Source organism: Oreochromis aureus, linkage group 3 (assembly GCF_013358895.1).
Source record: "Oreochromis aureus strain Israel breed Guangdong linkage group 3, ZZ_aureus, whole genome shotgun sequence".
Classification (NCBI taxonomy): Eukaryota; Metazoa; Chordata; class Actinopteri; order Cichliformes; family Cichlidae; genus Oreochromis; species Oreochromis aureus.
In genome coordinates this window covers 107,913,224-107,928,636 of record NC_052944.1, presented here as the reverse complement: position 1 = coordinate 107,928,636, position 15,413 = coordinate 107,913,224, and the positions used below count along the sequence as shown (strand labels likewise).

The window sequence follows — 15,413 nt, the reverse complement described above, 5'->3', positions numbered from 1 at the left end:
ATGTCTTTTATGTTGTGAGATTTGAAGATTCATGTGCTGAGGTGTTCTTTCTGTTCTCAAACCGATCTCCCTTTAGGGGCTCAGTCTGGGTGGGTCTTTTTTCTCCTCGTCTTTCCTCGTGTATTGTGTATTTCCATTGTTCTAATTCTTCTGACCTGTCGTCCCCATGTGATGTTTGTGCAATGTATGTATGGCTGGAAGGGTAAGATGGCGCTGGACTGCTGGCAGCCTTTAACCCAATTTCCTTCTGGATCAATAAAGTTCATCAATCAATCAGTCAAAAGTGCAGGGGGAACACAGGAAAAGCATAATAACTATAATGAGGGCTAGAATACAAACAACTTTAACTGAGAGCAGAACCCAGATGACTAAAACTAAGAAGGCCTAAGAATTTAAATACTTAGCAGAGAGAGAACACTGAGGATATCATGAACAAAGGACTAAACACTGAGGCTAATTACTAAGCTGACAGAAAATGATAAGGGACAAAGTAAAGGGACCAGACACGAAGCCTGTGAAACCAGCTTCCAGTTTGGATTCAGGAGACAGACGCCCTCCCTAGTTTTAAGTAGAGATGGACCGATCCGATATTACGTATCGGTATCGGTCCGATACTGACCTAAATTACTGGATCGGATATCGGAGAGAAATAAAAAATGTAATCCGATCCATTAAATATAAAAAAAACACCTCACAAAACTTGCGACACGGCGTAACTCGGCTCATAACCGTAGCACGTCGGAGCAGTGTGCATCACGTGATAGAGCGGCTGTGTGTATTTGTAGCCTCGCTACCAAACCAGCATTTCATCTCCGAGGAAGTTATCCCAGAGAGAAGTAAAGCAAGTGTGTAAGTTCATCTCTGAATGTTTGTAAAGCGTTCCCACGTTAAGCTTAACAACCGATATATGGAGCGACTGCCTCTCTCCCTCCCTCTCCTGCCGCTACTTCAATCGTGAAACTGTTCAATGATCAGCTGATCGGCTTTTCTGTCGCGAGTCCGTCTCTCTTCTTTGTGTAACGGAGTTAAAAAGACATCTGAAAAACATGCACTTACCTGGTCTTAATTATTATTTTAAGTGTGAATTTTATCATTTTGTTGTATTTTATTTTGAAAACCCAGAAACCGGATCTCACTCTAGCGTTTGGAAGCTGCTAAGGCTTCCGCTCCTCAGCGCAGCGCTTGCACTGTGAGGGTAAGTTCTGTAATGAAAGGCTCTGGCATTTTTATGGTTTCTGGTGTGACTGTTGATACATAAGTTGTACATGTCGATGTATATAGGTTTATACTGATGTTAGGATGTTACTGTGTAACCGAAAACAAAGGGTGGTTGCTGCTGTTCCAGGCTGGACTACTGTAATTCTTTATTATCAGGATGTCCTAAAACTCACTGAAAAGCCTTCAGCTAATCCAAAATGCTGCAGCAAGAGTCCTGACAGGGACTAGAAAGAGAGCATATTTCTCCTGTTTTGGCTTCCCTTCATTGGCTTCCTGTTAAATCCAGAATTGAATTCAAAATCCTGCTCCTCACATACAAGGTCTTAAATAATCAGGCCCCATCTTATCTTAATGACCTTGTAGTACCATATCACCCATTAGAGCACTTCGCTCTCGCTCTGCAGGCTTACTTGTTGTTCCTAGAGTATTTAAAAGTAGAATGGGAGGAGAGCCTTCAGTTTTCAGGCCCCTCTTCTGTGGAACCAGCTTCCAGTTTGGATTCGGAGACAGACACTATCTCTACTTTCAAGATTAGGCTTAAAACTTTCCTTTTGCTAAAGCATATAGTTAGGGCTGGACCAGGTGACCCTGAATCCTCCCTTAGTTATGCTGCAATAGACGTGAGCTGCCGGGATTCCCATGATGCATTGAGTTTTTCCTTCCAGTCACCTTTCTCACTCACTATGTGTTAATAGACCTCTCTGCATCGAATCATATCTGTTATTAATCTCTGTCTCTCTTCCACAGCATGTCTTTATCCTGTTTTTCTTCTTTCACCCCAACCGGTCGCAGCAGATGGCCCCGCCCCTCCCTGAGCCTGGTTCTGCCGGAGGTTTCTTCCTGTTAAAAGGGAGTTTTTCCTTCCCACTGTCGCCAAAGTGCTTGCTCATAGGGGGTCATATGATTGTTGGGTTTTTCTCTGTATTTATTATTGTGCGGTCTACTGTACAATATAAAGCGCCTTGAGGCGACTTTTGTTGTGATTTGGCGCTATATAAATAAAATTGAATTGAATTGAATTGAATTAAACAGTGTTTCTGCCGTTTTTATGCTCTTTGGCAGTAAGCGTTTGTCGGCCCCCTAGTGGTTGCTGCGCATAGCAGGAAATGTGCTTGGACTTACTGTTTTTCTGTGCTTTTTGTGATGTTGTTTTACATTGTAGGAGCTACAATAGCGGGTACCACCAGAAGACATGTTAAGTGTTTTCTGTCTTCTGCAGGTACGTGAGCTTGTTAACAGTCATCTTGTCTGTAAAGCACAAGCAAGTAAAAATGTAATGCACTACTGTTAATTTGTCCACTAGAGGGAAATGTTTAGCCAGTGATATTTCTGTTATCCTGTTATTTTGTGTTATATGATTGTGAAATGTAATTTTTATAAGTTGTAAGATGTCTTTTTGTATTCAAGTACGGTGTGACAGACTGTAAAATGGAAGAAATTATTATTTTCCATCTTTTCTTTATTAAGAAGTAGATTGTAAGTCTGTCAACACAGCGCGCGTTTGCACTGTGAGGGAGCTACAATAGCGGGTACCACCAGAAGACATGTTAAGTGTTTTCTGTCTTCTGCAGGCACGTTTGCACTGTGCAGAATAAACAGTGAACAGCCAACCTTTCTGAGCGTCTGTGATTCATGAAGAACGGAAGCGTTACATTTGTTTTTGGCCCACTTTGCACCAGAAAGAGGAAACCAGCGGCTGAACAACAGCAGCACGTTTAAGCTTGATAAACTGTTGTTAGAATTTATTTAATATTACTTTCTACACCAGGATCCTTTTCTACGTAGCTGACGGCTGGTAACTGTGCAGGGGCGGATCTAGCAAAGTTTAGCCAGGGGGCCGATAGGGGCATTAACAGGGAAAAGGGGCACAAAGACATACTTTTCTTTCTTATTCTCATTTAAAATGTCTAGCTTTTAATAAATAATTATCTGAATCTTACACCCAAAGTTTTAATCTGATGTAAAATGTATAGAAGTCCATTACTCTATATAGTAACTGTTAAGTCTAATATACCCTAGTAAGCTATAGCACTTTTTCCTTTGGGAAGATACCGTCTGTGAATTCTGCAATTCTGTTGAAGAAAGATGTTGAATCTATTTAATTATTCTTGAAAAATAATTTATTTCTGTGCATTTTTTTTCACCCTGCATCAAATTAAAATTGATTACGTCGATTAAGCATCATCAGGTGGAGGGTGGGGGGTGGTTCCCTATTTTTTTTTTGCTGGGAGTTTGCAACCCTATTAGTTAGGTTGCTTAATATTTCTACTAAGTACTCTTTAAAATACCAGAATAGGGAGGATTAAGTTTATTAGATTGATCAGTATCGCTGAACTATGAAATATTTTGGGTGCAGTGTATTTTTTACATACAGGTATAACAGAATAGCTTTAGTGTTGTTGTTTATTTAAACTTGAGTATGAACTTATACAAAATGCAGCAAGATATTAAAAAAACAGTTTTATTGATTAAAAAATACATTATATCGGATTCATATCGGTATCGGCAGATATCCAAATTTATGATATCGGTATCGGACATAAAAAAGTGGTATCATGCCATCTCTAGTTTTAAGTTTTGCTAAAGCATATAGTTTGGGCTGGATCAGTATTTATGCTGAAATAGATCGAGGCTGCTGGATTCTCATGATGGACTGAGAGTGTCTTCTTCAGTCATGATGGGTTTTACAACAGTAGTTTTTTAGCAAACACACAAAAGTCTGGTCATGTTCAACTTTGTAGTAAACCCAGAGATAACTCACCAGATAAATGACATCCACAGACCCTGGAGACTCTCCCACTATAGTGTAGTTTACTGATATGTCTTCTTCTGCGTCACAGGCCACTGCTTTATTGTTCGTCTGTACCTCTAGAGAGCTGATTGTTTTAATATCAGGAGAAGACGGCTGGGACATGGATAATATGTGAAATCCCCTGTCATAGAATGCAGCTCTATATCTTGGGTAGTCCACTGTTGGTGTCAGGCTTGCCTAGTTGAGGATAGGAAACAAAAATTTAAAAACTGATCTAAAAATAACATTGGTGAATAAGGCCATCTTTATAAGCAAGGCAAAGGTGGAGGAAGATGAGTCATAAACTATTTCAGTATTGCCACATTTTATTGTGGGAGGTATTTGAACATTTGCAGCCTATCAGAAACCAATTGTGGCTTCAGGCTGCTGTGATGACTGCATTAAATTACACATTGTTTCAGTGTGTCAGCTCACATGGAGTTGGATATCCTGGTCAAAGTTATCAGTGCTGAAAGAAAATGAGGCCACACCGTTGCTGTCAGTTGTCAGATTTTGTAGTGAGTGTGTTTGTCTCATTTGTCCCGTGAACAGGTAGACCGGTGCGTCACAAACTGGTGTATTATTGTGGTACACTGCTCTGACCTGTTGAAAAACACAATGCTCTATCAATGGAAAATACAAATAACATAAGTGTGCTTTCCTACGACAAACTGAGCTGAAAACAACATGTTAGGCTTACTTTTCCTTCCACATTAGATCCCCGTTCCCAAACCTTGGGCATGTTAATGAAAGACACTTTTCCAAGGACATAAGAAATCCTGATTCTCTTCTCTTGAGGGTGTGAAATACCTGAATGTAAAAACATTCATGTTACAATCCTGTGAATGTCTTTTTGGTTAAATACACATTGATGTGTCATTTTAAAGGAAAAACACAACTTGCCTGTTCCCTCTTCTTCCACTTTGGCCCTGATATCCAGAACATCTTGAAGCACCTTTTGGTCAACTTTAGTAAAAATTGACATGTTGAAGGAAAACGTTGCACAGCCAGTCTTGTCTGCCTGGAAAGAACAATAAAGAAAGAAAATCACTGCTGTGTGCGATACAATTTTACTAGAAATAAACCAAAATTAGAATCAAATCTCATTCACAATCGAATCTATAAAAGATATTAAAAGTTCAAACTATGAGATTTTACAGAATCATGAAAAATATGAGCTTATTTTGAATTTGACGAAAGCAATATGCTTAAAAAATGTAGGGTGGGGGGACAAAAGTCTGGAGGGGTCAGTGTTACTAAACTAACACAGCTGAAGGAACATTTTGCAACTGATTATGTTACCTGGCAACAGGCCTCTGTTCATAGAGAGGCAGAGTTTCTCAGAAATACAGATGGGCGGAGGTTTACAAATCTGCAATGGACTGTGTCTACAAATTGTAGAACAATAACAGAATAATTTCATTAATGAAAAATTATCAAGATGGGGAATATCTCATCATCTGCAGCGCATAATGTCATCAAAACGAGCAAAGGATAAGGCTGAAATCCACTATCAGATGGCTGCAGTCTCCAGGCCCTCGGGCAGCAATGCATGAAAAACTGTCATCATTCTGCCACTCAGATCACTGCATGGCCTCAGGAACACTTTCACAAATCAATATCTGCACACAAAGTTCACCGTGCCACCCACAAACGCAGGTTAAAGCTCCATTGCGCAAAGAATGGTCAATGGTAACTTTATTGTCCCTAACGGGAAATTGATTTGCAGTATGTCCGTACAAACAAACAAACAGACAGCCAACACATCACATACACACACCAAAATAATATAATATAATATGATATAAGCCTGAGAAAACAACCTAGATTTTTCATCAAAAAAGTGCAATGTGCAATGGCAACAACACTCAGGGTTTAGTGCTATTAGCTATGATAATAGCAGTAGGTACAAAAGACAATCTATGTCTCTTTGTCTTCACTGCAGGACTTTATAATGACGATCAAGCAGTTGAAAGTCATTAAAGAGAGGATGATCTGAACACAACAGGACAGAGGTTTCCTTCCTCAGCACCTGCCTGTTATTAAAGTCCACAAGCTGGACCTGAGACCTCCCTGAAATCTGACCAGCCACTTTAACCAGGTTGTTAAGTCTGGTCTTATTATTTAAGGACATATTACCGTACCAAGCAATGATACAGAAGGTTAAAACAGATTCAATTAAACTTTTATAAAAAAGAGTCATCATTTCAGATGAAACATTGAAACCTCTCAACCTCCTTAAAAACTACAGTCTTTGTTGAACCTTTTTCACTGTAGCAGCAAGATGTGACTCAAAGGACAGAGCCTTATCAAGAACAACCCCCAAATACTTATAACTGTCCACCAGTTCAATGGCTGCACATTTACCACTGTTAGCACAGGATGGGGGGATGTCTTCCTGAAGTCAATAACCATGTCCTTGGTTTTCAAGGTGTTGATCATTAAGAAGGACCGATCACACCACGAAACAAACTCATCCACAACAGGCCCATGGGAATCCTCTTCACCATGAAGGAGGCTCACAATGACTGTGTCATCTGCATATTTAATGAAATGCCTGTTGGCCTGTGTACTGCGACAGTCATTACTGTACAAGATATACAGTAGAGGAGAGAGACAACAACCTTGTGGTGAGCCAGTAGAAGAGTTCAGCTGTTTGGAAAAACAGCCGTTTACTCTCACACACTGAGATCTGTCAGTTAAAAAGTCTAAAATCCAACCAACGAGATTAAACTCAAGTTTAAACTGGTTAAGAAGCTTATCAACTAAAAGATGTGGCTGGATAGTATTAAAAGCTGAAAAAAAATCAATAATTAAGAGCCGAGCATGAGCTTTGGCGCCATCAAGATGGCGATAAAGGAAGTTCAACAGAGTGACCACTGCATCATCAACACCTCTACGAGGCCTGTATGCAAATTGTATTGAGTCTATAAGCTTCTCTACTTACTGCAGGATTTCCTTCCTGACAAGTTTCTCAAAGGACTTCATCACTAAGGATGTTAAAGCGACCGGCCTAAAATCATTTAATGATGTAGGTTTTGTGGTCTCAGCAACTGGAGAGATAATTGATTTTTTCCATACCTCTGGAACCTTCTGTTGCTGAAGAGATAAAAGAAAGATGTAATAAAAAATACTGCATAATTGCTCAGCGCATGTTCTAAGCACCTGGCCACATATATTATCAGGACCTGGACTTATTTTAGTCTTAGTCATTTTAAAAAGATTTTGCACCCTTCTTTCATCAAAGAACAAAGCTGAGGGGCCCCTGGTGTATTCCTTGAATTATAATTATCATTAAATCGCAAATAAAATCTATTCAGCTCACTGGCTAACTGAGAGTCTGAACTAAAACCAGGGAGACTTATCTTATTACAGTCACTGTAACAGTGACCAGTCATGTGTTTCATGCCTGCCCAGGCAACCCTTAAGTTATTGCTACCCATCTCCGCCTCTACCTTATCCTTGTATTTTATTTTGAAAAAGCTTTTTTCCTTTCATGAATCAGCCTCATAAGAGCTTTTGAAGACCATGGTTTGTTATTAGGGAAAAAATGCACAACCTTTGAAGGGATAATCATGTCTCTGCAAAAGGAGATCTAGCTGCAGACAGTGTCAGTGAGTTCATTAATGTCTCTACATGATTCTATAAACACTGACCAGTCTGTACAGTCAAAGCAGCCCTGCAGGGCTAAAGAGGCGTCGTCACTCCAAACCTTTATGTGGTGTTTCCTCACTTTCTCTCTTCTCAGCACAGTCTTGTAAACTGGCAGAAGATGCCCCGTGTTGTGATCTGAGGATCCGAGGGCGGGGCCAGGCACAGATGTGTATGCACCTTTTATGGAACCGTAACATAGATCCAGAGTCTTATTGAAGCGTGTGGGACAGTTCACATACTGATAAAAACTGCTCAGTGTTTTCTTCAAGTCGCAGCGATTAAAGTCCCCAAGAACAATATTAGGGGCTTCAGGAGAGAGAGATTGTAGTGAGTGGATGACGTTGGAGATGGTGTCAGTCGCATTCTTAGGATTCGCTTTAGGATGGATATAAACGACGGTGACGTTGGTCTGTGGGAATTCCCTCGGCAGATAAAACGGCCTCAAAGACACAGAGAGGAGTTCAATTTCAGGCAGACACACTTGTCTCACTGAACGGTCACGTTTTTACACAATTTCTGATTTATATACAAACACACCCTCCTCCTTGAGATTTCTGGGTAGCTCCGGGGTCTCGATCCAAACGTATGGGAAACCCGAAGCCATTTAGTTCCAGAGAACAATCAGGGTCAGAATCCTTGAGCCAAGTCTCTGTGAATGCCATCAGACATGTATCCCTGTAGTCACGTAAATGTGCGACATTCAAATGCAGTTCATCCAATTTACTCCTCAGAGACTGCACATTAGCCAGGATTATTGATGGTAAAGGAATACAATTGTATCGTATTTGCTTCCGCAATCGCTGACGTAGGCCTCCCTTCTTACCCCGCTTCCTAGCTTGACTCTGTTAAAAACAAAAGTGCCCCTGTGGTTACTGGATAATCCAGAGCTGGAAAACACTGGAGGGTGAAAAGAGTCCAGAGACGGGCCTTTCCACGAAGATCCAGAAGAAACTCCCGTGAGTATGTAATTGTTTGAGAGTAGCACTGACTCCAAACAACCGTCAGGATTGCCAATAAAACCATGCGAAATAAAAAACCCATCTTCATTAAAAGAAGTTCCACAAAGCACAAGCCGATGCTGTAGGATTTCCTCAGGCAAAAAATATATATATATATATATAAAGGAATAAAAGAATGAAATAAAATAAGTTAAAACACTGACACTGACAGAGAGAGACAACCTGCTGAGTGTTGCAAGAGCAGCGCCCCATGTATGTCAGGGCGCTGCTCTGAAGAAGTCAAATGTGAATGTGAAACACTGCATTCTTTTCTGGGCAAAAGCTCATTTAAAACGACAAAGTGGAAAAGTGCTCTGTGCTCAGATGATTCAAAATCTGAAATTCTTTTTGGAAAACACGGACGCCGTATCCTCCACAACATCCCAAACATGCTTTGGAACTGGGCCTGTATAGCAGTATGACGGTATCACCTCACAAAACCACTATCATTTAAGTTTCCCAGCAGTATCTCATTTACATCCTTAAAATCTCTGTACTACTATATATACATTATACAGTACTGTGAAAAAATCTTCACCCACTACCTTTTTGTGTGTTTGTTGGCTTCCGACTAGCCAAACTTTCTTGGGATTTTTTAAAATGGGCTTGAGCAGTTTGTGTTGAGACTTTGGCAGCTTTTACAGTCATTTCCAGTTCAGTCCCCATACCTGATCATTCTTAGAGAACTTTTTTTCATTCCTTTATTTGGATCAGTCATTTTATGTTGACCTATGAACCATCCAAGCACAACAAGGACACCTGCCTCAATGGATTATTGTTTCTACACATAACAGACAACTTAGCAAAGAACCAGTTTGAACTTCATCCTATTGTCGAGCAGCCTGTTGCAAAAACACATCCAACAACAGCGGGGCTTGAACTCTTGAAAGCTTGCCTGACAGAGTTCAGGCTGCATTTCCATTTGTGTTTGCATGTTTCAGTAAACCACTGTAGCTATTTCCCCCACTTTTCAGTTATTTATTTGTACCAAATGTTTGGAATCATGTATGATTTTCGTTCCACTCTCACGTGTACACCACTTTGTGTTGGTCTTTCATGTGGAATTCCAATAAAGTTGATTCATGTTTGTGGCTGTAATGTGACAAAATGTGGAAAAGTTCAAGGGGGCCGAATACTTTAGCAAGCCACTGTACTGAGACTCGACTGTACTCTGTGTTCGTGTTTTTCTCTGAAACAATAAGTTCCGTTGGAGCAGCCTTTCAACGCCTCTCTCTGTCTCTCGCTAGCAAAGTTGACCCACACAACAAAGTAAAGCTAGTTTTCAGCTAAGAACCCAACACAAACCCGACGTATTAGCCAGAGGTCCCTTTAGTACTGTCGGAGTCGCTGACCTGTTTTATAAATGCGCGGAATAGTTTTCTATACGAGCTCGCTGCAAAAAGTGCAGCCTTACCTAATGTCCACCTACTGTTACTCATTTATATTAAGATTTAAAAATCTAGTTGGTATTGGTATGGCGAGTAGCCTTCAGTAATACTAATAAAACACACAGAAATAGTACATTCATGTAGTAGTAAAAAGAATGATAAGTTATTAAGTAATCCAAAGTATTCAGAATACGTTACTCTCATTGAGTAACGTATCCTGAATACATTACAAAATACATTTTGAGGCATGTATTCTGTAATCTGTAGTGGAATACATTTTAACCTTCCCAACACTGAGCAGTAACTCAGTAAATCAGTCTAAATTGTTCAAACTTAAAACAGGAGCTGAATCTTTGGATATGTGTATATTCATTCAGCTTGTTTAGGTGTCACAGTCAGATCAGAGTATTTTTGAAGTTCTTAGATTTCTCACAGAAGTTGTATTCTTTTGTGTAACAGACATAATGAGACACACCACTTGCCTTAGCCTTACCAGTAATGCTAATCATCTAGCAGATATTAGAAACACCAACACAACCTATGCAGCCTTTTAGGCACAACAATAACCACTTCACTCCTTTGGAACTGACATGTCCATCCAAGAAAGATGAGATATCACTAAAAATTCAAATCCGTGGATGAAACAAGTACGAAATGATGACATGTAGGGAAAAACAGTGAAGAGAACATACGGCGCCAGTTCATCTGGGTAGAGCAGGCAACCTGTATGCTGTAATGCTAATGCAGTGGCCTAAATGTACCCAAAGTATCAGGGAAAAAAGGTTAGAGAGAAATAAAACCATAACTGTACCTGCTTTGTCTCTGTGTGGCAGGGCGCACTTATCTGCAATAGGGCCAAATCATCCTCACTGTGCACTGATACACCACGGAAAAAGTACTTATTAATAGGTCTGCACACATTGACTGTAACACGTCCTGGTACAGGCTGTCCATACGTGTACCTGTTTAAAGAAAAATACATAAACATTGTGAGTCATTTGCTCTCCAAACTCCAGATTTTCAACAACACATAATTTGTCCTGAAAGAACTTTGCCTTACTTTGCACACACTTCAGCTTCAATGTCTTCCTGCCCAATACTCACTTCTTCAGATGTATTTACTGTCACATCAAATTTGGGTAAAACTGGGGAAAAATATGAATGTCAGCATTTGCACTCCATTACAACAAAGAATTTAAAAATAAATAAGACTGACTTACCATATTTCTCCACTTTAAAATTGTGAGATATTTTCCTCTCACCCATTGACACAATGATCTGGTACGGTCCCTCACGGGCCTCAGTGTCCAAGGAGTAAGAAAGCTGCAGTATTCTGCTATTGGATGATTCATTTAGCCACTGTCCAATCCTGTTCCTGTGAGGATCCTGTTAAATCAAATGACAGTGACAGCTACTACACAGGTGTAAATACAGTACCAACTAGATTCTTTATTTTCTTTTTCAACAACATTAGAGCTAAAACTGGACAATATAAATTTAGAGGGACTTAAAAATGACCTGTCTTCATTTGTAACCAGCTTTGTCCCCTTCTAGATGTGAAGCACTTGTTTATAAATGTTTAAAAATTAAGTGATATAAAGAAACCTAAGCTGTAATGACAGGGAAGCTGTGGCTGTGTTTGTGGAGTAATTAAATCAAGATTATTATTTTGATTTAATCACTGTCATTTTATTTTTACATGTGGGGCATCAAGTGACAGAACCGGCCCCTGCACGGTGTGTATTACATACATGCAACCCAATTTGTCCAAGTTTTAAACCTTGCACTGTCAGTAACTTGGAGTAATACTGCAGAAGCAGTGTGTATGCAAGCAGTGAGCAGGGAACCTTCAAGGCTGTCTGACTGCATGTGTTCAGTGTTGTGTTGATGCATTTACAAGAGAAGTAAAAGCCTTTTCTGGAGACGCCCCCTTACCTGAAGTTCAATGACATCATACTGAAAGAAAGAGCAAAAGGAAGAAAGACAGGTGGAGTTAAGAAACTGTTCTCCAAATTCCAAACAGCATTATTAATAATACTGTTTAAAAACTCACCAGCTGATTGGCAGGTCGCATTTTATTATCCATCGTAACGACTCTGAAATTCACTTTGAGAAAAATTGAGAGGTTACCTCTGTTTCTCTCTTTATACTTTAAAACAAAGTCACTGCTACTTATCAAACATAGATCTGATTGGTTACCCTACACAGCAAGCCAAGACAGATCTCAGATAATGGACTAACATGTATAAGACATATACGTATATCTAATTTATTGAAATTGAACTGATATTGCTAATTTATATTTTAATTAATGACACATTTAATTCATTATTTAATTATGTGTTTAATACATTTTGGCACCCGAGGCCCTCCATATTCTTCCCTCACGATTTTTTTGTACTTTGAATTCCAAAGCCATGTTCAAACATATTTATTTTATTATGAAGTTTTAAAAATTAAAACCATTAAACTGTCACATAAAAAGAATTTGACTCAGACATGATTCATTTTTTGCTATCTGTCCCCGTTTACAAAGTTAAGCTGAATTACTGTCTAATTCTCCATCACAGCAGCAGGTCTCAAACTTGTGGGATTTTTTTTTCCTTTTGTTGTTTTTTAAAATACCATATTTTTTGGACTATAAGGCACACTGACGAAGAACGGGTCTGAAACGGGTTTGTTTTCATACATAAGGCGTACTGGATTCTAGGGCGCATTAAACGCCTTATAATTTTTGCTATGTAACTTTGCACTGTCCACTTTCTGCTGTAACAAAACAAATTTCCGACGTGTGGGACTAATAAACGTTATCTTATCTTATAATAATGACTAACCTGGTATTGTGGATGGATTATCTCAGTTGTTCTCCTGACTGAAGTTTGGGCCATTTAAAGCATCTTTCCATGCGATTGCATTTGTCAAAAACCATCAGAAACTTTTATTGAGCGGAAAAAAGTTAGCGTTCATCCTACAGCTTCACTGTGTTTATGTTATGCTAACATAGCTGTGTCACTAGCGATCACATAGCACATCATTATATACCAGCTAGCCCAACTTCAGTAACCCTACTAACATCACTGCTGTTTAGTTTTCTGTCTTCATTTATGTTGAAAGTGATAGCAGAGCTTTACGTTTTATTTTTATCCAGAAATCTCTCAGTCAGAACATGCTATATCATGTTTAGGTAGCTAGCAAAACTAGCGAGCTAACTTCCTGCTAACTTCTAACTCTGTTAAATTTAATAAATTCTGTTGTCATGTATTCCTGGATGTTAAACTTAATTGTTACACCTGGTAAAGCAGCAACACTGACCATTTTATTACAGATGAAAGAATTTAGACAGTTTTTAACTCTCAGTGATGCTGCAGTGTTCGTTTGACTTTAGGACCTGAAGTAGACGGCGTTTAGGACCCAGATTAGACCGAGTCCGCAAGGCTTCTGACTCTTGTAGCCGTAATGCTCCAACAATCCATCAAGCGGTGCGGCTTCGTACCTTACCAAAGGCGTACTAAAACATTTTTTCACACATTTTTGAGAAAAAGAAAGGATTTTAAGTGCGCCTTATAGTCTGGAAAATACGATAGTTATGTTCAAAGATGGAGTCGGATTTCAAAGTGCGAACAAACATCTCGGTCGATCGACCGTATTAAATGTTATATTAAATATCTTGAAAGACATTTGCTATATGAAGCAAACATTTCACATCAATCACTGTATGTGTGTCCAAATTTTGGACCACAAAACTTGTTCCACAAATTGGAGATGGTGGAGCAGCTGGCTCTTGACGATGGAATTTGAATGAACTACATGTCATATATAACATAACAACACATTGTTACCTTTTTGTCCAGGGAGGTAGATGGGTTTGTCTGTTTGGATGAATGTGAAGGGATCATACGCTTGGATCATCACTTTTGTGACTTGTTTGGAGTAAAATGTGTCTCCTCGTACCTCCACCTGAAAATGTTGCACCTCCTTTTGTACCAAAGGAGCCTGAGACAGTGGGATATTGTAGATAGTCGTTAAAGCCAATAATGCTTACGATAACAACAAATGCATTTTGTGTGTGAAAGTGCTGGTTGCGGACCTTAAACTGAACACAGGTTTGAAAGGCCTCATTTGACGTATGTGTGAATAAGGTCGTGTTCTTCTCTCGGGACATCAAAGTGACAGTCATGACCAGAGTCCCACTGGGCTGTCGGAGAGTTGCACAGAATTTGGCCTCAGCTCCAGCTTCAATAACTGCAGGAATGGCCACCAGGTACTGGCTGCATACAGCATCGCACATACAGCAGTTACTGCAGTGAACAACTCACACAGACAAAAACACGCTGAAGACAAACTCACGGTTCAGCCACCGCTTGATCCACATGTATCCAGCTCAGGAGGACACACAGAGTGCAGCTCAGGATCCAGAGACAGTCCATGACTGGTTGTGATAATCCTCAGTGTCAGCTTCTGCTAAATATCGGCTGATCGTCCCCACCCACATACACTGTTACAGCCACGTGTTTGAAACGCACTCATGTACTCTGAGCTCCACAAAGTCAATAACTTACACATTTACAAAATCCCAATCCTGCTTTCAGCACTGAACACTAAACTATACACGACACTAAAGTTTGTCATTCAGTGTAAAACATTACAGTAACATACAGTGCTCCGAGGTGATGTTTCTAAATCAGCTCCAAGTGTAATGCAGCTGTTACAAAAAGTTATTTCTGTTCCGAATGTGCTTGTGTTACTTAATAATGTGCATTTTCTTACCGTCAGTGGTGGGCTATCCCACTGTAGTGTGTAACCACTGATATTCTCTAAAATCACTGGGAGTTAAGTGTAGCCACCAACCGTGACCTTTACCCAGCGTGGGATGTCTGACTGCCATGTTTGTGACGTTATTTCTCGGGAAAGACTAAACAAACGTTTGTGTAGTGATAACAGGCTCAAACACAACTGATGGATTCATCAGTGATGTCACAGACTGTTATATTTGCTTAAAAGACAAATATAACAATGTTTCTGTCCGAATGAAAAATGAAACATGTTAAACAGCTATTTGTTGTACTTTAGTAAACACCACAGATCAAACTTCAGCCCACTGAAATAACTGCAGTGACAGTCACACTGCTGCTGTGGATGGATATGTTTTCTCATTTTTAAACTGAGATGTAAAACTGCTGAGAATGAGTCATTATCTCTGACCCTCCGGACCCAGCAGTATTACCCCATGTCATTCTATTTGCCTTATTTGATTTGCCTTTACGGGAAAAGGATTTTTATTTGTTCTATCTTACTAATGTGTTGCAGTGAGGCATGTTTAAACACACATACAGATGTGTTCATCCTTATTAACAAATCCAGAAA

At 39.6% G+C, this 15,413-nt stretch overlaps 1 protein-coding gene across 1 annotated transcript in view; it reads right to left on the bottom strand.

Moving 5' to 3' along the window:
- Positions 1-14,834, bottom strand: part of LOC116333143 (alpha-2-macroglobulin-like) — a 38,953-nt gene extending 24,119 nt beyond the window's left edge. Inside the window, exons 1-13 of the mRNA XM_039609203.1 lie at positions 14,817-14,834; positions 14,397-14,521; positions 14,137-14,317; positions 13,889-14,042; positions 12,103-12,155; positions 11,985-12,005; positions 11,270-11,435; positions 11,110-11,194; positions 10,861-11,011; positions 4,913-5,030; positions 4,710-4,819; positions 4,445-4,612; positions 3,980-4,207 (exon numbers count right to left, since the gene is read on the bottom strand). Of these exons, the coding sequence (XP_039465137.1) occupies positions 3,980-4,207; positions 4,445-4,612; positions 4,710-4,819; positions 4,913-5,030; positions 10,861-11,011; positions 11,110-11,194; positions 11,270-11,435; positions 11,985-12,005; positions 12,103-12,155; positions 13,889-14,042; positions 14,137-14,317; positions 14,397-14,476 (1,515 nt within the window). The 5' untranslated portion in view covers positions 14,477-14,521; positions 14,817-14,834. The remainder of the gene's footprint in view (positions 1-3,979; positions 4,208-4,444; positions 4,613-4,709; positions 4,820-4,912; positions 5,031-10,860; positions 11,012-11,109; positions 11,195-11,269; positions 11,436-11,984; positions 12,006-12,102; positions 12,156-13,888; positions 14,043-14,136; positions 14,318-14,396; positions 14,522-14,816) is intronic.
- Positions 14,835-15,413: the final 579 nt, after the last annotated feature.